Consider the following 25074-nt stretch of genomic DNA (forward strand, 5'->3'; position numbering starts at 1 on the left):
ACTTATATGCTAACAAGCTGGAAAACCTAAAAGAAATGGACAACTTCCTAGAAAAATACAACCATCGAAGACTGACCAAGGAAGAAACAGAAAATCTAAACAGATCAATTACCAGCAACAAAATTGAACCAGTAATCAAAAAACTACCCAAGAGGAAAACCCCTGGGCCAGATGGATTTACCAAAGAATTTTATCACACATACAGAGAGGACAAAATACCCATTCTCCTTAAAGTTTTCCAAATAACAGAAGACAATGGAACACTCCCAAACTAATTCTATGAAGCCAGCATCACCCTAATACCAAAACAAGGCAAAGACCCACAAAAAAAGAAAATTACATACCAATATCCCTGATGAACACAGATGCAAAAATACTCAACATATATGAGCAAAACGAATTCAAAAATACATCAAGAAGATCATACACCTTTACCAAGTGGAATTCCTCTCAGGGATGCAAGGATGGTACAACATATGAAAATCCATCATCATCATCAACCACATCAACAAAAAGGACAAAAACCACATGATCATCTTCACAGATGCTGAAAAAGCATTTGACAAAATTCAACATCCATTCATGATAAACACTCTCAACAAAATGGGTACACAGGGCAAGTAACTCAACATAATAAAGGCCATATATGAAAACCCCACACCCAACATCATAATTAACAGTGAGAAGCTGAAATTTTTTCCTCTAAGATCAGGAACAAGACTGGGATGCCCACTCTCCCCACTGTTATTCAACATAGTACTGGAGGTCCTAGACATGGCAATTAGACAGAACAAACACATACAAGGAATCCAGATTGGTAAAGAAGAAGTTAAACTGTTACTATTTGCAGATGACATGATATTGTACATAAAATACCCGAAAGACTCCACTCCAAAACTACTAGAACTAATATCAGAATACAGCAAAGTTGCAGGATACAAAATTAATACACAGAAATCTGAGGCTTTCCTATACATTAACAATGAACTAATAGAAAGAGAAATCAGGAAAACAACTCCATTCACAATTGCATCAAAAGAATAAAATACCTAGAAATAAACCAAACCAAGGAAATGAAAGACCTTTACCCTGAAAACTACAACACACTCTTAAGAGAAATTAAAGAGGACACTAACAAATGGAAACTCATCCCATGCTCTTACCTAGGAAGAACTAATATCGTCAAAATGGGCATCCTGCCCAAAGCAATCTACAGATTCAATGCAATCCCTATCAAATTACCAACAGCATTCCTCAACGAACTGGAACAAGTAGTTCAAAAATTCATGAAACCACCAAAGACCCCAAATAGGCAAAGCAATCCTGAGAAGGAAGAATAAAGTAGGGGGGATATCGCTCCCCAATTTCAAGCCCTATTACAAAGCCACAGTAATCAAGACAATTTGGTATTGGCACAAGAACAGACCCACAGACCAGTGGAACAGAATAGAGACTCCAGATATTAACCCAAACATATATGGTCAATTAATATACGATAAAGGAGCCATGGACATACAATGGGGAAATGACAGCCTCTACAATAGTTGGTGTTGGCAAAACTGGACAGCTACATGTAAGAGAATGAAACTGGATCACTGTCTAACCCCATACACAAAAGTAAATTTGAAATGGATCAAAGACCAGAATGTAAGTCAAGAAACCATAAAACTCTTAGAAAAAACATAGGCAAAAATCCCTTGGACATAAACATGAGTGACTTCTTCATGAACATATCTCCCAGGGCAAGGGAAACAAAAACAAAAATGAACTATATCAAGCTGAAAAGCTTCTGTACAGCAAAGGACACCATCACTAGAACAAAAAGGCATCCCACAGTACAGGAGAATATATTCATAAATGACAGATCCAATAAAGGGTTGACATCCAAAATATATAAAGAGCTCACACATCTCTACAAACAAAAAGCAAATAATCCAATTTAAAAATGGGCAGAGGAGCTGAACAGTTCTCCAAAGAAGACATTCAGATGGCCAACAGACACATGAAAAGATGCTCCACATCACTAGTCATCAGAGAAATGCAAATTAAAACCACAACGAGATATCACCTCACACCAGTTAGGATGGCCAACATACAAAAGACAACAACAAGGGGCGGAGCGAACTTGGCGGCATGAGTAGGACAGTGGGAATCTCCTCCGAAAAACATATATATTTTTGAAAATACAACAAATACAACTAATCCTAGAAGAGAGACCAGAAGACACAGGACAACAGCCAGACTATATCCACATGTACAAGAGCCTAGCGCCTGGTGAAAGGGGTAAGATACAACCCCCGGCCCAGCGAGACGCGAGCACGCTTCCCCCCAGCTCCCAGCGGGAGGGAGAGGGAGCCCAGGACTACTAAACACCCAGCCCCAGCCACCTGCACCAGAGCGCAGACACAGTGCATGCGTGGAGGGCTGGAAACTAGGGAAAAAGGGCAGCAAGAGCTCTGAGCGGATTCCGAGGCTGATGCCCCTGTGAAAAAGAAAAGCGAGTGCTTCTTGAAAGTCTTAAAGGGACAGGGACGCAACAGCTGGACGGAAACAACACAGGTCACAGCCCAGTGGCTGGAAATTACAGGGAAAACCGGGCGCACTAACCCCCTGGGCAACAGCTATGAGACCCATCAAGGAGGTAAACAGCCAAACACCCCCTGTCCATTACCCCTCCCGGTGCTGCAAAAGCAGAGAAGCAGCCTAAGGCAGACCACCCCCACAAAAAGGGAAATTCTTCCACTCCAGCCAGGAAAGACACAAAGACCTAGTCTACACGCAATTACCCAACACAAGCCACTAGGGGTCGCAGTTGTCCCAGTAAAGAAAGGTCAGTAGCAAGTGAAAAGTTTGGCCCTCCCAGCTGACACTCAATATCACCTGTCAACATGAAAAGGCAAAAAAACATGATCCAGACAAGACTAAATCAGACAGCTTCGGCATCTGCTACATCTTCCTCTGAGAAGGAACCTGGGGAGATAGATTTAACCAGTCTTCCTGAAAAAGAATTCAAAACAAAAGTCATAACCATGCTGATGGACTTGCAGAGAAATATGCAAGAACTAAGGAGGGAGAATACAGAAATAAAACAAGCTCTGGAAGGACTTCAAAACAGAATGGACGAGATGCAAGAGACCATTAATGGACTAGAAAACAGAGAACAGGAACGCAGAGAAGCTGATGCAGAGAGAGATGAAAGGATCTCCAGGAATAAAAGAATTTTAAGAGACCTAAGTGACCAATCGAAATGGAACAATATCCGCATTATAGGGGTACCAGAAGAAGAAGAGAGAGAAAAACGGATGGAAAGTGTCTTTGAAGAAATAATTGCCGAAAACTTCCCCAAACTAGGGGAAGAAATGGCCTCTCAGACCACAGAGGTACACAGATCTCCCATGACAAGGGATCCAAGGAGGGCAAAACCAAGACACGTAATAATTAAAATGGCAAAGATCAAAGACAAGGACAGAGTATTATAGGCAGCCAGAGAGAAAAAAAAGGTTACCTACAAAGGAAAACCCATCAGGCTATCATCAGACTTCTCAACAGAAACCGTACAGGCCAGAAGAGAATGGCATGATATACTTAATGCAATGAAACAGAAGGGCCTCGAACCAAGACTACTGTATCCAGCACGAATATCATTTAAATATGAAGGAGTGATTAAACAATTCCCAGACAAGCAAAAGTTGAGAGAATTTGCCTCCCACAAACCACTGCTACAGGGCATCCTAAAGGGACTGCTCTAGATGAGAGCACTCCTAAAAAGAGCACAGAACAAAACATCCAACATATGAAGAATGGAGGAGGAGTAATAAGAACGGAGAGCAATGAAGAGTCATCAGACCGCGTTTATAATAGCTCAACAACTGAGTTAATTTAGACAGTAAGATAGTAAAGAAGCTAACCCTGAACCTTTGCTAACCACAAACTTAAAGCCAACAATGGCAAAAAGTACATACCTTTCAATAATCCTCCCATATGTAAATGGAATGAATGCACCAATCAAAAGACACAGAGTAATAGAACGGATAAAAAAGCAAGATCCATCCATATGCTGCTTACAAGAGACTCACCTCAAACCCAAAGACATGCACAGACTTAAAGTCAAGGAATGGAAAAAGATATTTCATGGAGACAACAGAGAAAAGAAAGCAGGTGTTACAATTCTGGTATCAGAAAAAACAGACTTCAAAATAAAGAAAGTAACAAAACACAAAGAAGGACATTACATAATAATAAAGAGTTCAGTCCAACAACAGGATATAACCATTATAAATATATATGCACCCAATACAGGAGCACCAACATACCTGAAACAAATACTAACAGAACTAAAGGAGGAAATAGAAGGCAATGCGTTCATTCGAGGAGACTTCAACACACCACTCACTCCAAAGGACAGATCCACCAGACAGAAAATAAGTAAGGACACAGAGGCACTGAACAACATACTAGAACAGAAGGACCTAATAGACATCTACACAACTCTACATCCAAAAGCAACAGGATACACATTATTCTCAAGTGCACATGGAACATTCTCCAGAATAGACCACATACTAGGCCACAAAAAGAGCCTCAGTAAATTCCAAAAGAATGAAATCTTAAAATCAACTTTTCAGACCACAAAGGCATAAAACTAGAAATAAACTGCACAAAGAAAGCACAAAGGCTCACAAACACATGGACGCTTAACAACACGCTCCTAAATAATCAATGGATCAATGACCAAATCAAAATGGAGATCCAGCAATATATGGAAACAAATGACAACAACAACACAAAGTCCCAACTACTGTGGGACACAGCAAAAGCAGTCTTAAGAGGAAAGTATATAGCAATCCAGGCATATTTAAAAAAGGAAGAACAATCCCAAAGGAATGGTCTAATGTCACAATTATCGAAATTTGAAAAGGAAGAACAAATGAGGCCTAAGGTCAGCAGAAGGAGGGACATCATAAAGATCAGAGAAGAAATAAATAAAATTGAGAAGAAAAAAACAATAGCAAAAATCAATGAAACCAAGAGCTGGTTCTTCGAGAAAATAAACAAAATAGATAAGCCTCTAGCCAGACTTATTAAGAGGAAAAGAGAGTCAACACAAATCAACAGTATCAGAAACGAGAAAGGAAAAATCACGACGGACCCCACAGAAATACAAAGAATTATTAGAGAATACTATGAAAAAATATATGCTAACAAGCTGGGAAACCTAGGAGAAATGGAGAACTTCCTAGAAAAATAGAACCTTCCAAGACTAACCCAGAAAGAAACAGAAAATCTAAACAGACCAATTACCAGCAACGAAATTGAAGCGGTAATCAAAACACTACCAAAGAACAAAACCGCCGGGCCAGATGGATTTACCTCGGAATTTTATCAGACACACAAAGAAGACATAATACCCATTCTCCTTAAAGTTTTCCAAAAAAAAGAGGAGGAGGGGATACTCCCAAACTCACTCTATGAAGCTAACATCACCCTAATACCAAAACCAGGCAAAGACCCCACCAATAAAGAAAACTACAGACCAATATCCCTGATGAACGTAGATGCAAAAATACTCAACAAAATATTAGCAAACCGAATTCAAAAATACATCAAAAGGATCATACACCATGACCAAGTGGGATTCATCCCAGGGATGCAAGGATGGTACAACATTTGAAACTCCATCAACATCATCCACCATATCAACAAAAAGAAAGACAAAAACTACATGATCATCTCCATAGATGCTGAAAAAGCATTGAACAAAGTTCAACATCTATTCATGATAAAAACTCTCAGCAAAATGAGAATAGAGGGCAAGTACCTCAACATAATAAAGGCCATTTATGATAAACCCACAGCCAACATTATATTGAACAGCAAGAAGTTGAAAGCTTTTCCTCTGAGATCGGGAACTAGACAGGGATGCCCACTCTCCTCACTGTCATTTAACAGTGGGGTCCTAGCCACGGCAATCAGACAAAACAAAGAAATACAAGGAATCCAGATTGGTAAAGAAGAAGTTAAACTGTCACTATTTGCAGATGACATGATACTGTACATAAAAAACCCTAAAGACTCCACCCCAAAACTACTAGAACTAATATCAGAATACAGCAAAGTTGCAGGATAAAAAATCAACACACAGAAATCTGTGGCTTTCCTATACACTAACAATGAACGAACAGAAAGAGAAATCAGGAAAACAATTCCATTCACAATTGCATCAAAAAAAATAAAATACCTAGGAATAAACCTAACCAAAGAAGTGAAAGACTTATACTCTGAAAACTACAAGTCACTCTTAAGAGAAATTAAAGGGGACACTAACAAATGGAAACTCATCCCATGCTCGTGGCTAGGAAGAACTAATATCGTCAAAATGGCCATCCTGCCCAAAGCAATATACAGATTTGATGCAATACCTATGAAACTACCAGCAACATTCTTCAATGAACTGGAACAAATAATTCAAAAATTCATATGGAAACATCAAAGACCCCGACCAGCCAAAGCAATCCTGAGAAAGAAGAATAAAGTAGGGGGGATCTCACTCCCCAACTTGAAGCTCTACTATAAAGCCATAGTAATCAAGACAATTTGGTACTGGCACAAGAACAGAGCCACAGACCAATGGAACAGACTAGAGAATCCAGACATTAACCCAGACATATATGGTCAATTAATATGTGATAAAGGAGCCATGGACATACAATGGCGAAATGACAGTCTCTTCAACAGATGGTGCTGGCAAAACTGGACAGCTACATGTAGGAGAATGAAACTGGACCATTCTCTAACCCCATATACAAAAGTAAACTCAAAATGGATGGATCAAAGACCTGAATGTAAGTCATGAAACCATTAAACTCTTGGAAAAAAACATAGGCAAAAACCTCTTAGACATAAACATGAGTGACCTCTTCTTGAACATATCTCCCCGGGCAAGGAAAACAACAGCAAAAATGAACAAGTGGGACTATATTAAGCTGAAAAGCTTCTGTACAGCAAAAGACACCATCAATAGAACAAAAAGGAACCCTACAGTATGGGAGAATATATTTGAAAATGACACATCCGATAAAGGCTTGACGTCCAGAATATATAAGGAGCTCACACGCCTCAACAAACAAAAAACAAATAACCCTATTAAAAAATGGGCAGAGGAACTGAACAGACAGTTTTCCAAAAAAGAAATACAGATGGCCAACAGACACATGAAAAGATGCTCCACATCGCTAATTATCAGAGAAATGCAAATTAAAACTACAATGAGGTATCACTTCACACTAGTAAGGATGGCTGCCATCCAAAAGACAAACAAAAACAAATGTTGGTGAGGTTGTGGAGAAATGGGAACCCTCCTACAATGCTGGTGGGAATGTAAATTAGTTCAACCATTGTGGAAAGCAGTATGGAGGTAAATCAAAATGCTCAAAACAGACTTACCATTTGACCCAGGAATTCCACTCCTAGGAATTAACCCTAAGGACGCAGCAATCAAGTTTGAGAAAGACAGATGCACCCTTATGTTTATCGCAGCACTATTTACAATGGCCAAGAATTGGAAGCAACCTAAATGTCCATCAATAGATGAATGGATAAAGAAGAGGTGGTACATATACACAATGGAATACTACTCAGCCATAAGAAAAGGGCAAATCCTACCATCTGCAGCAACATGGATGGAGCTGGAGGGTATTATGCTCAGTGAAATAAGCCAAGCGGAGAAAGAGAAATACCAAATGATTTCACTCATCTGTGGAGTATAAGAACAAAGGAAAAATTGAAGGAACAAAACAGCAGCAGAATCACAGAACTCAAGAATGGACTAACAGGTACCAAAGGGAAAGGGACTTGGGAGGATGGGTGGGTAGGGAGGGATAAGGGGGTGGAAGAAGAAGGGGGGTATTAAGATTAGCAAGCATGGGGGAGTGGGAGAAAGGGGAGGGCTGTACAACACAGAGAAGACAAGTAGTGATTCTACAACATTTTGCTATGCTGATGGACAGTGACTGTAAAGGGGTTTATAGGGGGGACCTGGTATAGGGGAGAGCCTAGTAAACATAATATTCGTCATGTAAGTTTAGATTAGTGATACCAAAAAAAAAAAAGGGGGCAGTTCCTGTGTGGTAACCTCCAATGAGTTCTACACAAGGGTATAAAGGGCATATAAAAGTGTAAGCAAAGGGTCTGTTTGTGTTTATACAGAGGATCAAAGCCTAATTGGGCTTCCCCGAAAATGAACTAAGATACGATATGAAAAAGAACTTCCAACATCAGCACTCTCTGGAAAACTCATGCCAGAAGATGATCATCAAAAAACCCCAACAAAGATCCACGCACTGCTACAGCTGTAGATGCACTCATCCCACCAGTTCCTGGACTTGCCATGGGAATGAGGAAGGAGATATCTAAGCTGGCCTGTGCATACAGTAAAACAACAAATTTGACTGGATCTGTACTGTTGGAACTCAATCAAGAATTAGGAGAAGTGCAAATTGTAGCGCTCCAAAATCTTACAACTACAGACTATTTACTGTTAAAAGAACATAAGGGATGTGAACATTCCCCAGGAATGGGTTGTTTTAATTTGTCTGATTTCTCTCAGACTGTTCAAGTTCAGTTGGACAATATCCACCATATCATAGATAAGTTTTCACAAATGCCTAAGGTGCCTAACTGGTTTTCTTGGTTTCACTGGACATGGCTGGTAATTATAGGTATGCTTTGGTTATGTAACTGTACTCCTATTATGTTAATGTGTGTGCGCAATTTAAGTAGTAGCTTAAAACCTATACATGCTGAAGTTACTCTACAAGAAGATATGTCAAAGAAATAATCAATCTTCCCATGTTTTCTTCTGCCTGCTACTTCTATAGCTTTTCTTCTTCCTTCCTAATTACAACCCTTAAATAGAATTCGTGCCTCATATCAAATTTACCGAGTATCATAATTCTTCCAAGTGGTAAAGATACCTCAAGACAAATGCTGGGCATAGAAGCTACAGGGCACAAATATGGAAAGAAAGAAAAAGCTAACCATTTCAAACAATAAGGCTTCTCTCTCACTTACCAACTTTACATTTCCCTGTATGGCCCCGGAAGATGACTGGCTAGCCAGAGACGGGTAAGATTCCTCAAGGGAGGAACAACCTAAGACAGGCACATTCGCAGGGGGGTCATCAGGTGAGAAATTGGGGATCAACAGAGGTGAGGCTTAGAACCTCACCCCCCCTGTTCTGAGAGAAATCTTCTGCATACGTGGATGTTTTATTGCCCTTGTCTAGTTTGGATTAACACATAGTCTACAGGCACACACCTGATCATCTACATTTGCTCTCTTACAACACTAAACTATGTTTTCTACCTTTATCTTGTATCTACCTACCACTTCAGCATTTTATTAAAAATAATAATAATAAAGAGAGAAATGTGGTATCTACGTATAAATCAAGTATAAAAATCAAATGAGTATTCATATTTGAACTGACTGTTTATAGTTCATAATGCATGAGCAAAACCGAAGGTTTCTGTGATGGCTGCCCTTGTACTGTTCTCCATGTAAGAACTTATTCACTGTGTAAGAATTTGTTCTCTATGTAAGAACTTGTTTGTTATGCCTCAGAAGATTGGAGACTGACGAAAATTAGGCTTGGGGTGGATTAATGATTGTGCATTGAGCATTAACTCCCCTATACAGAATTTTATTGTTGTTAACAACCATTTGATCAATAAATATGAGAGATGCCCTCTCAAAAAAAAAAAAAAAAGTACACACTTCCAATTGCAACCGGGATGTAATGTATAGCATAAGGAATATAGTCAAAATATTGTAACAACTTTGTATGCTGATAGCTGGTAGCTAGAACTATCATGTATATAAATGTTGAATCACTGTGTTGTACACCTGAAACTAATGTAATACTGTGTGTCAACTACCCTTCAATAAAAAATAATTATCTACAAAAAAAAAAAAAGACAACAAGTGTTGGTGAGGATGTGGAGTAAGGGGAACCCTCCTACACTGCTGGTGGGAACGTAAATTATTTCAACCATTGTGGAAAGCAGTATGGAGGTTCCTCAAAAAACTAAAAATAGAAATACCATTTGACCCAGGAATTCCACTCATAGGAATTTATCCTAAGAATGCAGAAACCCATTTTCAAAAAGACAAATGCATCCCTATGTTTATTGCAGCACTATTTACAATACCCAAGACATTGAAGCAACCTAAGCGTCCATCAGTAGATGAATGGATAAAGAAGATGTAGTATATATACACAATGGAATTTTATTCAGCCATAAGAAGTAAACAAATCCTACCATTTGCAACAACATGGATGGAGCTAGAGGGTATTATGCTCAGTGAAATAAGCCAGGCGGAGAAAGACAAGCACCAAATGATTTCCCTCACTTGTGGAATATAATAACGAAGCAAAACTGAAGGAACAAAATAACAGTAGACTCACAGACTCCAAGAAGGGACTAGTGGTTTTCAAAGGGGATTGGTGGGGGAGGCATGGAGAAGGGGATTGTGGGGTATCATGATTTGTGCACCTGGTGTGTGTGGGGTCATGCGGAAGACAGTATAACTCAGAGAAGACAAACAGGGAGTTTGTGGCATCTTACTGCACTGATGGATACTAACAGCAATGGGGTATGCGGGGGGACTCGATAATAAGGGTGTATGTAATATCCAGATTGCTTTTCTTGTGAATCCTTCATAAGAGTGTACATCAATGATATGTTAAAAATAAAAAAACAGCATCACCAAGTAATAAAGGTATTTTTTTAGATTGTTTTCTGGTACAGACCAAGCACTATTTTAAACTGTTCAAGATACAGAATTCCTGCCCACCAGGATATCATGGTCCAGTAGTGAAGGCAGAAAAAAACAGTGTTAATTTCAAAACTAATTCTGACAGCTACTACTATACAGAAGCAAGCACAGGTCCTATGGAATTACAAGAGATGGCTAACTGACCCGTCTTCGAAGATCTGCAGGGATCCCCAAAGGAACTGACACCTAAGGTGAAGAACAAATTGGAGTTTGCACTGTCAGTAGTGCAAAGAGCAGAAGAAATACCAAATCCTTCACTTAATTTGTAACACACAGGGTAAAGGTGAATCTACCAACTACTTCTTTATATTCTAAAACAAAATCTTTTTTCAAATTGCAGAAAAATACAAAGACACTGAAAAAAGATAAAGTATTAAATCAGTTGGTAGTCCAGTTTTATGAGCAAGTCCTAGTAAGCCTTAAAGAACAGTTAACTCCTTTACCACATAAATTATGTTTACATAAAGATAAAAAGCTTCCCTTTTATTTTATACCATAAACCTGACACTAAAATCTGGAGAGAACTCCAAAAAAGATAATTATATAAAACCAATGCTACTAGGAATACAGATGCAAAACTTCTAAATAATCTACTGAGAAAAAAATTCAATATTAGGTTAATGAAATACATCAAGGCCAACTAAGATTTAATCTAGAAATGTAAAGATGTTCTAATATTAGAATACATATTAATAGAATATGTAATAGTAACTGACTGAAAAAGAAAAACTGTACTATCACCTGGCTAAATAAAGAAAAGGCATTTGATAAAACAACCATTCTTAAAAATACTAATAGTAAGAAATTTTAGGATATTTCTGTAATGTAACAATAAAGATATGAAACAAACAGCAAGCCATTAGATACTTCTACAATTAAACACAAGCTCAAGACAGAGATATACATCACCACTAATACAAATCAACATGATCCAGGAAGCAATAGTCAGTGCAATGAGACAAGTATTAGGTATAAATGCAAGAAAGGAAGAGACACAATGGTTATTATTAGCAGATATAAGTGCTTACCTAAAAAAAGAAAACTAAAATAATTAACTGAGCAACTATTTCAAAACTTTATCAACAGACCAAAAGCAAACCCATTTATAAATAAAACTTAGTTTACAATAAAGTAAAATTTCAAAACTTTGGGGAAAGGAGAAATTATTGGAAAATGTTCTTGGTAAAAGTGTCTTAAAGTATAAGACTGTTTCTTTTTTTTTTTGCCTTTGTGAATGGACAATTACTTGAACATTATGGTTTCTAGACTCCCCCTATTATCTAGTCGCCCCCACATACTCTATTACACTCACTTATCATCAGCGTAGTAAGATGCTATAGAATCATTACTTGTCTTCTCTGTACATACTGCCTTCCCTGTGTCCCCCATGGCTACATTATGTGTGCTAATCGTAAAGCCCCTTTCCCCCTTATCTCTCCCTTCAAAACCCATCTTCCGAAGTCCCTTTCCCTTTGGTAACCGTTAGTCCATTCTCAGGGTTCTGAGTCTGCTGCTGTTTTGTTTCTTCAATTTTTTCTTTGTTCTTATACACAACAGATGACTGAAATCATTTCATGCTTGTCTTTCTCCACCTGGCTTATTTCACTGAGCATAATATCCTCTAGCTCCATCCATATTGTTGCAAATGGTAGGATTTGTTTTCTTCTTATGGATGAATTAATATTCCATTCTGTATATGTACCACATCTTCTTTATCCATTCATCTACTGATGGACACTTAGGTTGCTTCCATTTCTTGGCTATTGTAAATAGTGCTGCGACAAACATAGGGGTGCATATATCTTTTTCAAACTGCACTGTTGCATTCTTAGGGTAAATTCCTAGGAGTGGAATTCCTGGGTCAAATGGTATTTCTATTTTTAGTTTTTTGAGGAACCTCCATACTGCTTTCCACAATGGTTGAAATAATCTACGTTCCCACCAGCAGTGTAGGAGGGTTCCCCTTTCTCCACATCCTCGCCAACACTTGTTGATGTCTTTTGTATGTTGGCCATCCTAACTGGTGTGAGGTTATATCTCATTGTGGTTTCAACTTGCATTTCTCTGATGATTAGTGATGTGGAGCATCTTTTCATGTGTCTGTTGGCCATCTGAATTTCTTCTTTGGAGAACTGCCTGTTCAGATCCTCTGCCCATTTTTTAATTGGTTTAATTGCCTTTTGTTTGTAGAGGTGCAGGAGCTCTTTATATAATTTGAATGTCAACCACCTATTGGATATATCATTTATGAATATATTCTCCCATACTGTAGGATGTCTTTTTGTTCTACTGATGGTGTCCTTTGCTGTACAGAAGACTTTTAGTTTGATAGAGTCCCACTTGTTCATTTTTGCTTTTGCTTCCCTTGCCTGGGGAGATATGTTCATGAAGTTACTCATGTTTATGTCCAAGAGATTTTTGCCTATATTTTTTTCTAAGAGTTTTATGGTTTTCTTTTTTTTTCTTTGGTATCATTAATCTACAATTACATGAGGAACATTATGACATTATGTTTACTACACTACCCCCATCATCAAGTCCTCCACACATACCCCATTACAGTCACTGTCCATCAGCATACTAAGATGCTATTGAATCACTACATGTCTTCGGTGTTGTACAACCCTCCCTGTTCCCCTCCACTACATTATGTCTGCTAAGATGAGTGAAATCATTTGATACTTGACTTTTTCCATCTGGCTTATTTCACTGAGGAAAATACTGTCTAGCTCCATCCACATTGTTGGAAATGGTAGGATTTGTTTTCTTCTTATGGCTGAATAATATTCCATTGTGTGTATGTACCACATCTTCTTTATCCATTCATTTACTGAAGGACACATAAGTTGCTTCCATTTCTTTGATATTGTAAACAGTTCTGTGATAAACATAGGGGTGCATCTGTCTTTTTCAAACAGGGCTGCTGAATTCTTAGGGTAAATTCCTAGAATTGGAATTTCTGGGTCAAATGGTATTTCTATTTTGAGATTTTTGAGGAACCTCCATACTGCTTTCCACAATGGCTGAACTAGTTTACATTGCCACTAGCAGTGTAGGAGGCTTCCCCTTTCTCCACAACCTTGCCAACATTTGTTGTTGTTTGTCTTTTGGATGGTGGCGATCCTTACTGGTGTGAGGTGATATCTCATTGTGGTTTTAATTTGCATTTTTCTGATGATTAGTGATGTGGAGCATGTTTTCATGTGTCTGTTGGCCATCTCCATTTCTTCTTTGGAGAAGTGTCTGTTCAGTTCCTCTGCCCATTTTTAATTGGATTATTTGCTTTTGTTTGCTGAGGTGAGTGTGGTCTTTATATATTTCGGATGTCAACCCTTTATCGGATCTGTCATTTATAAATATATTCTCCATTACTGTAGGATACCTTTTTGTTCTATTGATGGTGTCCTTTGCTGTACAGAAGCTTTTCAGCTTGATGTAGTCCCACTTGTTCATTTGTGCTTTTGTTTCCCTTGCCCAGGGAGATATGTTCATGAAGAAGTCACTCATGTTTCTGTCCAAGAGATTTTTGCCTATGTTTTTTCCTAAGAGTTTTATGGTATTGTGACTTACATTCAGGTCTTTGATCCATTTCAAATTTACTTTTGTGTATGGGGTTAGGCAATGATCCAGTTTCATTCTCCTACATGTAGCTGTCCAGTTTTGCAAACACCTGTTTTTGAAGAGCCTGTCATTTTCCCCATTGTATGTCCATGGCTCCTTTATCATATATTAATTGACCACATATGTTTGGATTAATATCTGGACTCTATTCTGTTTCACTGGTCGTGGGTCTGTTCCTGTGCCAGAACCAAATTATCTTGATTACTGTGGCTTTGTAGTAGAGCTTGAAGTTGGGAAGTGAGACCCCCTGGCTTTATTCTTCTTTCTCAGGATTGCTTTGGCTATTCAGGGTCTTTTGTGGTTCCATATGAATTTTAAAACTATCTGTTCCTGTTCATTGAAGAATGCTGTTGGTATTTTGATAGAGATTGCATTGAATCTGTAGATGGCTTTAGGGAGGATGGCCATTTTGACAATATTAATTCTTCCTAGCCAAGAGCATGGGATGAGTTTCCATTCGTTAGTGTCCTCTTTAATTTCTCTTAAGAGTGTCCTGTAGTTGTCAGGGTATAGGTCTTTCACTTCCTTGGTTAGGTTTATTCCTAGGTATTTTATTCTTTTTGATGCAACTGTGAATGGAATTGTTTTCCTGATTTCTCTTTCTGCTAGTTCAATGTTAGTGTACAGGAATGCCACAGATTTCTGTGTATTAATTTTGTATCCGCTACTTTACTGAATTCAGATATTAGATCTAGTAGTTTTGGATTCTTTAGAGTTTTTTATGTACAATATCATGTCGTCTACAAACAGGGACAGTTTAACTTCTTCCTTGCCAATCTGCATGCCTTTTATTTATTTGTGTTGTCTGACTGCCATGGATAGGACCTCTAGTACCATGTTGAATATAAGTGGGGAGAGTGGGCTTCCGTCTCTTCCTCCCAGTCTTAAAGGAAAAGCTTTCAGCTTCTCGCTGTTAAGTATGATGTTGGCTGTGGGTTTGTCATATATGGCCTTTATTATGTTGATGTACTTGCCCTCTATACCCATTTTGTTCAGTTTTTATCATGAATGGATGCTGAGTTTTGTCAAATGCTTTTTCAGCATCTATGGAGATGATCATGTGGTTTTTGTCAGTCTTTTTGTTGATGTGGTGGATGATGTTGATAGATTTTCTAATGTTGTACCATCTTTGCATCCCTGGGATGACTCCCACTTGATCATGATGTATGATCTTTTTAATGTATTTTTGAATTTGGTTTGCTGTTATTTTGTTGAGTATTTTTGTGTCTATGTACATCAGGGATATTGGTCTGTAATTTTTTTGTGGTGTTTTTGTGTGGTTTTGGTATTAGAGTGATGTTGGCCTCTTAGAATGAGTTTGGGCGTATTCCCTCTTCTACTTTTTGGAAAACTTTAAGGAGGTGGGTATTAGGTCTTCACTAAATGTGTGATAAAATTCAGCGGTGAAACCATCTGGACCAGTGTTTTGTTCTTAGCTAGTTTTCTGATTACCAATTCAATTTCTTTGCTGGTAATTGATCTATTTAGGTTTTCTGTTTCTTCCTGGATCAGCCTTGGAAGGTTGTATTTTTCTAGAAAGTTGTCCATTTCTTCTAGGTTACCCAGGTTGTTACCATGAAATTTTTCATAGTATTCTCTTTTATAATTCTTTGTATTTCTGTCATGCCCGTAGTGATTGTTCCTTTCTCATTTCTGATTCTGTTTATGTGTGTAGATGCTCTTTTTCTTTATAAGTATAGTTAGGGGTTTATCTATTTTGTTTATTTTCTCGAAGAACCAGCTTCTGCTTTCATTGATTCTTTCTATTGTTTTATTCTTCCCAATTTTATTTATTTCTGCTAATCTTTATTATGTCCCTCCTTCTACTGAATTTAGGCCTCATTTGTTCTTCCTTTTCTAGTTTCATTAATTGTGAGTTAAGACTGTTCATTTGAGATTATTCTTCTTTCCTGAGGCAGGCCTGTATTGCAATATATTTCCCTCATAGCATGAACTTTGCTGCGTCCCACAGACTTTGTGGTCTTGAATTATTGTTGTCATTTGTCTACATATATTGCTTGATCTCTGCTTTTATTTGGTCATTGATCCACTGATTATTTAGGAGCATGTTATTAAGCCTCCATGTGTTTGTGGGCTTTTTCATTATCTTTGTGTAATTTATTTCTAGTTTCATACCTTTGTGATCTGAAAGGCTGGTTGGCACAGTTTCAATCTTTTTAATCTACTGAGGCTCTTTTTGTGGCCTAGTATATGATCTATTCTTGAAAATGTTCAATGTGCACCTTAAGAATGTTTATCCTTTTGCTTTGGGATGGAATCTTCTGTAGATGTTCATAGGTCCATCTCAGACTGTTTCTTAATATACACAGTTATCCTTTGAAAAACAAAGAGTTTGAACTGCATGGGCCCACTCATAGACCGTTTTTTCCCATAAATATGCTGGAAAAGTTTTTGGAAATTTACAACAATTTGAAAAAACTTTTTCTTTACTCTAGCTTACTTTATTGTAAGAATACACTTTACAAAGCATGTGTTACTCAACTATTTGTTTACATTATTGATAAGGCTTTCAGTCAACAGTGCACTATTAGTAGTTAAGATCTGACAGAGTCAAAAGTTATAAACAGATTTTTGACTGCACGAGTCAGTGCCCCTAACACGTGTCTTGTTCAGGAGTCAACAGCAAATACACAGTTTAGAGATACATATAAATGTGGTAGAACTGAAAAAAAAAAAGAATGGAAAGGTAAAACAAATACAGTGGCTACCTTTAGAAAGGGATGCAACTGGAGAGGGTCACACAAAGTCAAGAGTTTCTAAGGTGGTGAATACAGGTGTTCAGATTATTTTTTTAAACTATGCATTTATATTTCATGCACTCCCATGGATGACATATTTGACAGAATTCTTTTTAATTTAATGAGTTAGACCTGTATGTGCTGTTATAGAAAGATATACAAGAAAAATTAAGTGAAACAAAACAAAACTATGCATAGCATGAATCTACTCTTGTAAAAGTTTTTATTGATGGCATGTGAATAAGGATTTTTTTTCTGGAAAAATACAGAAGAAATTATTACCTTTCACTAAATGTACACAGACTGAGGTATGTATATCATTTTATACCTTTTTATGCTATTTTGTTTTTGAACAGTTTTGAAACTATTTTATTGTTTTGATTTTTTTAACATGTATGCATATAACTTTTTAATATATTTCTCTGTGTGTGTGTGTGTGTGTGTGTGTGTGTGTGTGTGTGTGTAACTGTCTTATTTTTGTTAATATTAAGATGGTATCCCAAGTGGCAGAATTGATGGATTCTTTTGTTTTCTTCTTTATACTTCTATATCTTAGAAGAGAACTATTCTTAAAAAATCCCAATTAAAAACTGGACTATGAGGAAATTCAAAGAAATAAACACCCAACAGAGAGAGGGAAAAAGTGTTCCATATTGCTAATTATTAAAAATATGTAAGTTTTGATTATCAAATTGGGAAAAAATTTAAATACAGTAACAATTTTGGCAAAGGACAAGTAAACTAATACAGTGTTGATAAGCATATATATGAGACTAGTCAGTGAAAGTTCTGATAGAGTATGTTGTATTAAAATGCTATACTGATCCCTAGGAATTTACCCTAAGAATACAAGATCCCAGTTTCAAAAAGACATATGCACCCCTATGCTTATCACAGCACTATTTACAATAGCCAAGAAATGGAAGCAACCTAAGTGTCCATCAGTAGATGAATGGATAAAGAAGATGTGGTATATTTACACAATGTAATACTATTCAGCCATAAGAAGAAAACAAATCCTACCATTTGCAACAATATGGATGGAGCCAGAGGTTATTATGCTCAGTGAAATGAGCCAGGCAGAGAAAGACAAGTACCAAATGATTTCACTCATATGTGGAGTATAAGAAGAAAGAAAAAACTGAAGGAGCAAAACAGCAAGAGACTCACAGAACCCAAGAATGGACTAACAGTTGCCAAAAGGAAAAGGGACTGGGGAGGGTGGGTGGGAAGGGAGGGAGAAGGGGAATAAGGGGCATTATGATTAGCAAACAAAATGTAGGGGGAGTACAGGGAAGGCACTATAGTACAGAGAAGACAAGTAGTGACTCTATAGCATCTTACTACACTGATGGACAGTGACTGTAATGGAGTATGTGGTGGGGACTTGATAATGGGGGAAATCTAATAACCACAGTGTTGCTCATATAATTGTATATTAATGATACCAAAATAAAAATAAAATTCTATACTGATCTTGTAGAGATTACAGGGCCAAAGATTTTTAAGCAAGCAAGTACGATGATCCAAAATCAGAATTCTTAAAAGAAAGTTGGAATAAGCAAAGTGTAATATAGAGAGAAAAAAACGAAGGGAAAAGGAAGTTCAGATACTTCTACAAGAACTCAAATAACAGATGATTAAGAAAAGAAAATAGAAATGGAAAAGGAAAAACAGATGTGTTATTTAAGAAGTAAAAACTACAGAATGTGGTGATTATGTATAAATGATGAGAAACTGGAAAGAGTTAAAGATAATTCCGAGGTTTATAACTCGATGCAAATCAATGGTTTTATCATCAAATGAAATAGAAAATAAAGGGGAAAGAGAAGCAAACTTGGAGGAAAAAACAATGACTCGCTAGAGTCCTTACTGGATGTGATCCACAGGCAGCTGGAAATCTCCAATAAACAAATGGAAATAGGGAACAAAGGAGAGACATCAAGATCTAGAAGCGTACTAAGTTTTCTACAATGAAGGAAATGTTCTATAGATTTACTGTCTAATACAGCATATACTAGACTCATGCAGCTTTGACCACTTGAAATGTGACTAGTGCAAAAGATGAATGCTTACCTTTATTTAATTTTAATTAATTTATACTTAAACAGCTACAGGTAGCTAACTGCTACCAAACTGGACAGTGTATATCTAGAGACTTAAAGAGCATTTACATTCTCTTTCTCTTAATTTCCAGATGCATGAAAATTGAGATTAACATTTAGAGTATTCAAATAATTTTAAAGTACCATTACAAAACTCAAACTATTTTAAATTATGTCCTCAGCCAAACAGTATGCTTACTTTTAAGCAACTCTTAACTCCATTCAAAATCAAAATGAAGCTGAGTAAAAACTGCATGGGCTGACAAGCTGGCATTAAGATACACTTGCAAAACAAACCAGTCATGGATAAGTAGGCCAAGTTTGACACCTAGATCTCTACGGACTACTGACCTCTCCATCACTATCAGATATCACAATGAATGCATCTTCAACTCTACGCTTCCTCTTCAGATTGACAGAACTAGTAGTTTCTGTATCTTTCTTCTCCAGGTTCTTAGCTTCAGAGGCTTCTTTAGTTTTTTTCTTTCTCCGTGGCATCCTTTTGTCTGAAATACAGAGAAATAATTTATGCAAAGTGTAAGGTTTCTGGATGCTGTTCATAATTTGGTCACATTAAGAGAGAAAAATATCCATCTAATAGAAGGAAAACTGGATTTCTGAACTTTTCCACTACTCACTAAAATTTATATTTTTTCTATAGAGGAAGAAATACATATAAATATATAAAACTCATCATCTCTGTAGAGAACTTTCAACAGGAATAACAATCTGAGTACTTTAAACATTAATAACTGGATCTCTTGACTACATTATTATAATTTATCTAAAAGATTTTTTTTAATACCAGTGTCTCAACCCAGTAAAGGACATCCCAAAAAAACCTACATCTAATATCATACATAAAGGTAAAAGACTGAATGCTTTCTCCTTAAGAGCAGAATAAGACAAAAATGTCTGCTTTCATCATTTCTACTGAGTATTATACTGGAGGTTCTAGACAGATCAATAATGCAAGAAATAAAAGACATCCAATCACAGAACTCAAGAATGGACTAACAGGTACCAAAGGGAAAGGGACTGGGGAGGATGGGTGGGTAGGGAGGGATAAGGGGGGGAGAAGTAGGGGGGTATTAAGATTAACATGCATGGGGGGGTAGGAGAAAAGGGAGGGCTGTACAACACAGAGAAGGCAAGTAGTGATTCTACAACATTTTGCTATGCTGATGGACAGTGACTGTAAAGGGGTTTATAGGGGAGACCTGTTATAGGGGAGAGCCTAGTAAACGTAATATTCGTCATGTAAGTGTAGATTAGTGATAGCAAAAAAAAAAAAAAAAAAAAAAAAAGGGCAGTTCCTGTGTGGTAACCTCCAACGAGTTCTACACAAGGGTATAAAGGGCATATAAAAGTGTAGGCAAAGGGTCTGTTTGTGTTTATACAGAGGATCAAAGCCTAATTGGGCTACCCCGAAAATGAACTAAGATACGATATGAAAAAGAACTTCCAACATCTGCACCCTCTGGAAGACTCATGCCAGAAGATGATCATCAAAAAACCCCAACAAAGATCCACGCACTGCTACAGCTGTAGATGCACTCATCCCACCAGTTCCTGGACCTGCCATGGGAATGAGGAAGGAGATATCTAAGCTGGCCTGTGCATACAGTAAAACAACAAAATTGGACTGGATCTATACTGTTGGAACTCAACCAAGAATTTGGAGAAGTGCAAATTGTAGCGCTCCAAAGTCTTACAACTACAAACTATTTATTGTTAAAAGAACATATGGCATGTGAACAGTCCCCAGGAATGGGTTGTTTTAATTTGTCTGATTTCTCTCAGACTGTTCAAGTTCATTTGGACAATATCCACCATATCATAGATAAGTTTTCACAAATGCCTAAGGTGCCTAACTGGTTTTCTTGGTTTCACTGGCGATGGCTGGTAATTACAGATATGCTTTGGTTATGTAACTATACTCCTATTATGTTAATGTGTGTGTGCAATTTAAGTAGTAGCTTAAAACCTATACATGCTGAAGTTACTCTACAAGAAGATATATCAAAGAAATAATCAATCTTCCCATGTTTTCTTCCGCCTGCTACTTCTATAGCTTTTCTTCTTCCTTCCTAATTACAACCCTTAAATAGAATTCGTGCCTCATATCAAATTTACCGAGTATCATAATTCTTCCAAGTGGTAAAGATACCTCAAGACAAATGCTGGGCATAGAAGCCACAGGGCATAAATATGCAAAGAAGTAAAAAGCTAACTTTTTCAAACAATAAGGCTTCTCTCTCACTTACCAACTTCACATTTCCCTGTATGTCCCCGGAAGATGACTGGTTAGCCAGAGACGGGTAAGATTCCTCAAGGGAGGAACAACCTAAGACAGGCACAGTCGCAGGGGGGCCATCAGGTGAGAAATTGGGGATCAACAGAGGTGAGGCTTAGAACCTCACCCCCCTGTTCTGAGAGAAATCTTCTGCATACGTGGATGTTTTATTGCCCTGGTCTAGCTTGGATTAACACATAGTCTACAGGCACACACCTGATCATCTACATGTGCTCTCTTACAACACTAAACTATGTTTTCTACCTTTATCTTGTATCTACCTACCACTTCAGCATTTTATTAAAAATAATAATAATAAAGAGAGAAATGTGGTATCCACATATAAATCAAGTATAAAAACCAAATGAGTATTCATATTTGAACTGACTGTTTATAGTTCATAATGCATGAGCAAAACCGAAAGTTTCTGTGATGACTGCCCTTGTACTGTTCACTATGTAACTTATTCATTATGTAAGAATTTGTTCTACATGTAAAAACTTGTTTGTTATGCCTCAGAAGATTGGAGACTGACAAAAATTAGGCTTGGGGTGGAATAATGATTGTGCATTGAGCATTGACTCCCCTATACAGAATTTTATTGTCGTTAACAACCATTTGATCAATAAATATGAGAGATGCCCTCACAAAAAAAAAAAAAAAAGGACAGACTTCCAATGGTAAAATAAATTAGTAACCGGGATGTAAGGTATAGCATAAGGAATATAGTCAAGATATTGTAACAGCCTGGTAGGGTGATAGCTGGAACCTAGAATTATGTATATAAATGTTCTACCACTGTGTTGTACACTTGAAACTCATGTAATGTAATACTGTGTGTTAACTACCCTTCAATAAAAAATAATAATTAAAAAAAAAAAAAAAAAAAAGACATCCAGATGTAAGAAAAGGAAAAAGTAAAACTATAACCATCAGATGACATAATCTTGTATGAAAAAAAACTAAGAAATCCACTAAAAAACTAGTATAACTAATGAATGAGTTCACCAAGATTGAAGGATACCAGGATAACACACAAAAGTCAATTGTACTGCTACCCACTAGCAGTAAACAATCTAAAAATCAAACTTAAAAAATTCAATTTTTAATAGCATCAAAAATAACATTCTTAGAAATTAATTTAACAAAAGAAGCACCAGATGTGCAACTGAAAACATAAAAATATTGTTGAACAAAGGGTCCAGTTCAAGATGGTGACAAAGAAAAATCACCTCCTCCCATGGAAACACAAAATCTACAGTATATACAGACCAATATCCTCTAAGAAAATAATAACTAAATACTGGTGGAATGATTCCTTTACATCAGGGAACAAGAGAGAAACCATATAAAGTGGGTACAAAAGGTTGAGAGAGATTTTTTTATGGATGCAAGATGGTGGTGTGAGAGGTGAGACAGAGAACTCTCCCCAAAACCACAGATAGTGTAAAAAAATAGTTAATAAAACTAACCCTAAAACAGCAACATGAAAGAAGGCTGCACCAGACTGCACACAGACTTCACAAACAGAGCAGACTTCACATAACAGGGTAACGTATGAAAGCCTTGACCCGGCGGGACCCCAGTCCTTCCCCCACCCCAGCTCATGGGCAGGAGGAAGAGAAACAGAACAGGGGAATGGGGGGGAGTCGGGAGGGGTGGAAGCCTGGGACTGCTGAACACCTGGCCCTGGAGACCTGCTTTGCAAGCAGAAACCTACACTGGGTGGTGCTCTGGAGGATGGGGAGCTGGGAAAAGCAGAGACAGATTCCGGTCGTTTGTGAAGGATGGGATCCACACCTGGCCACTCTGGGACAAGGTAAAGGCAGGCGTTCTGACAGGCTCCCTAGCAGCAAGAGGGATGCTGAAAGGGCAGGGTATGCACAAAGCTTGCTGTGCAGGAGAAGAGACAGGGGACAAGGTTGTCTGGGTGTGCTCTGCCCAGCAGATTGGGGACTTTGTGGAGCTTCAGGCGCTCCATCCCCCTGGCTGGCTACTCAGCTCTGAGGCCCCCCACTATGATACGCAGCCTGCCGAACCTTCCTCCTGGCCTGACAGCACTGGCTTACAAACAGGTAGTCACTGCTATGGTGTCAGGCCAGCCAGACACAGGCACCACCTACAACAACTAGAGATACCAAACACAGAGGTTTACACCTGTGTACTCAGCCCACTGACTCTGATACAGGAGACAGGCAGGGCAGATGGGAATGAGGAAACAGATCTTTCCTCCCTCCAGGCATCAGCTCCGCTCCCCTATTACCCCAACATCACTCAGTGAGCTGAGCAGCTCTAGAGACTGGAGGTTCTAGGCAATAGAGGGCACAACACAGAAACATGAAACATCAAAAGAACATACTTCAGACCAAAATCTCACAAACCCAATAAAAAGGGCCAAATGAAACAGAAAAAAACAATCTTCTGGGAAGAGGGCTCAAAATAAAATCATAAACATGTTTATGGAGGCACAGAAAAATATTACAAAACTCAGGAAGGAATTTAAGATGAAGATTTAATCATTAAGAAATTCCGTATCTGAAATGAAGCATACAATGGAGGGATGTAAAAGCAGATTAGATGTGGTAGAAGAGATAGTAAATGGAATAGAAATTAGAGAAGAGGAATACAAAGAAGCTGAGGCACAGAGAGGAAAAACAATCTCTAAGAATGAAAGAATATTGAGAGAACTGTGTGACCAATCCAAACGGAACAATATTTGCATTATAGGGGTACCAGAAGAAGAAGAGAGGAAAAAAGGAATAGAAAGTGTCATTGAGGAGGTTAATTGCTAAAAACTTCCCCAATCTGGGGAAGGAGATAGTCTCTCAAGCCATCAAGATACACAGATCTCCCAACACAAGGGACCCAAGAAGATAACATCAAGACATATAATAATTAAAATGGAAAAGATTAAGGATAAAGACAGACTTTTAAAAGCAGCTAGACAGAGAACAAAGATAACATACAAAGGAAAACCCATCAGGCTATCATCAGACTTCTCAACAGAAACCTTACAGGCCAGAAGGGAGTGGCATGATGTATTTAATGCAATGAAGCAGAAGGGCCTTGAACCAAGAACTTGGCAACGTTATCATTTAAATTTGAAGGAGGGATAAAACAATTTCCAGATAAGCAAAAGCTGAGAGAATTCACCTCCCACAAACCATCTCTATGTGAATTTTGGAGGGACTCCTATAGACAGAAGTATTCCTAAGACTAAACAGATGTCACCCAAGGGACAGACAAAGAGTACAGAATATTATTCATAACATACAAAGAATGGGAGGAGAAAAAAAAAGAATCTGTAGGTTGTGTAACAGCACATGATGTTAGTTAAATTAGACTGTTAGAAAGTAAGGGAATTACCCATGAATCTTTGGTAGCCACAAATCTAAAGCCTGCCACGACAATAAGTACATACCAATCAATAATCACCCTAAATGTAAATGGTCTGAAT

General features: G+C 37.8%; 1 protein-coding gene across 1 annotated transcript in view; it reads right to left on the reverse strand.

The window, feature by feature from the left end:
- UIMC1 (ubiquitin interaction motif containing 1) overlaps positions 1-25074 on the reverse strand; it is a 152865-nt gene that overhangs the window by 114146 nt on the left and 13645 nt on the right. The window contains exon 2 of the mRNA XM_036884707.2: positions 19673-19827. Coding sequence (XP_036740602.2) covers positions 19673-19819 — 147 coding nt within the window. The 5' untranslated portion in view covers positions 19820-19827. The remainder of the gene's footprint in view (positions 1-19672; positions 19828-25074) is intronic.

The sequence above is a fragment of the Manis pentadactyla genome, chromosome 2, assembly GCF_030020395.1.
Source record: "Manis pentadactyla isolate mManPen7 chromosome 2, mManPen7.hap1, whole genome shotgun sequence".
In the NCBI taxonomy this organism is placed as follows: domain Eukaryota; kingdom Metazoa; phylum Chordata; class Mammalia; order Pholidota; family Manidae; genus Manis; species Manis pentadactyla.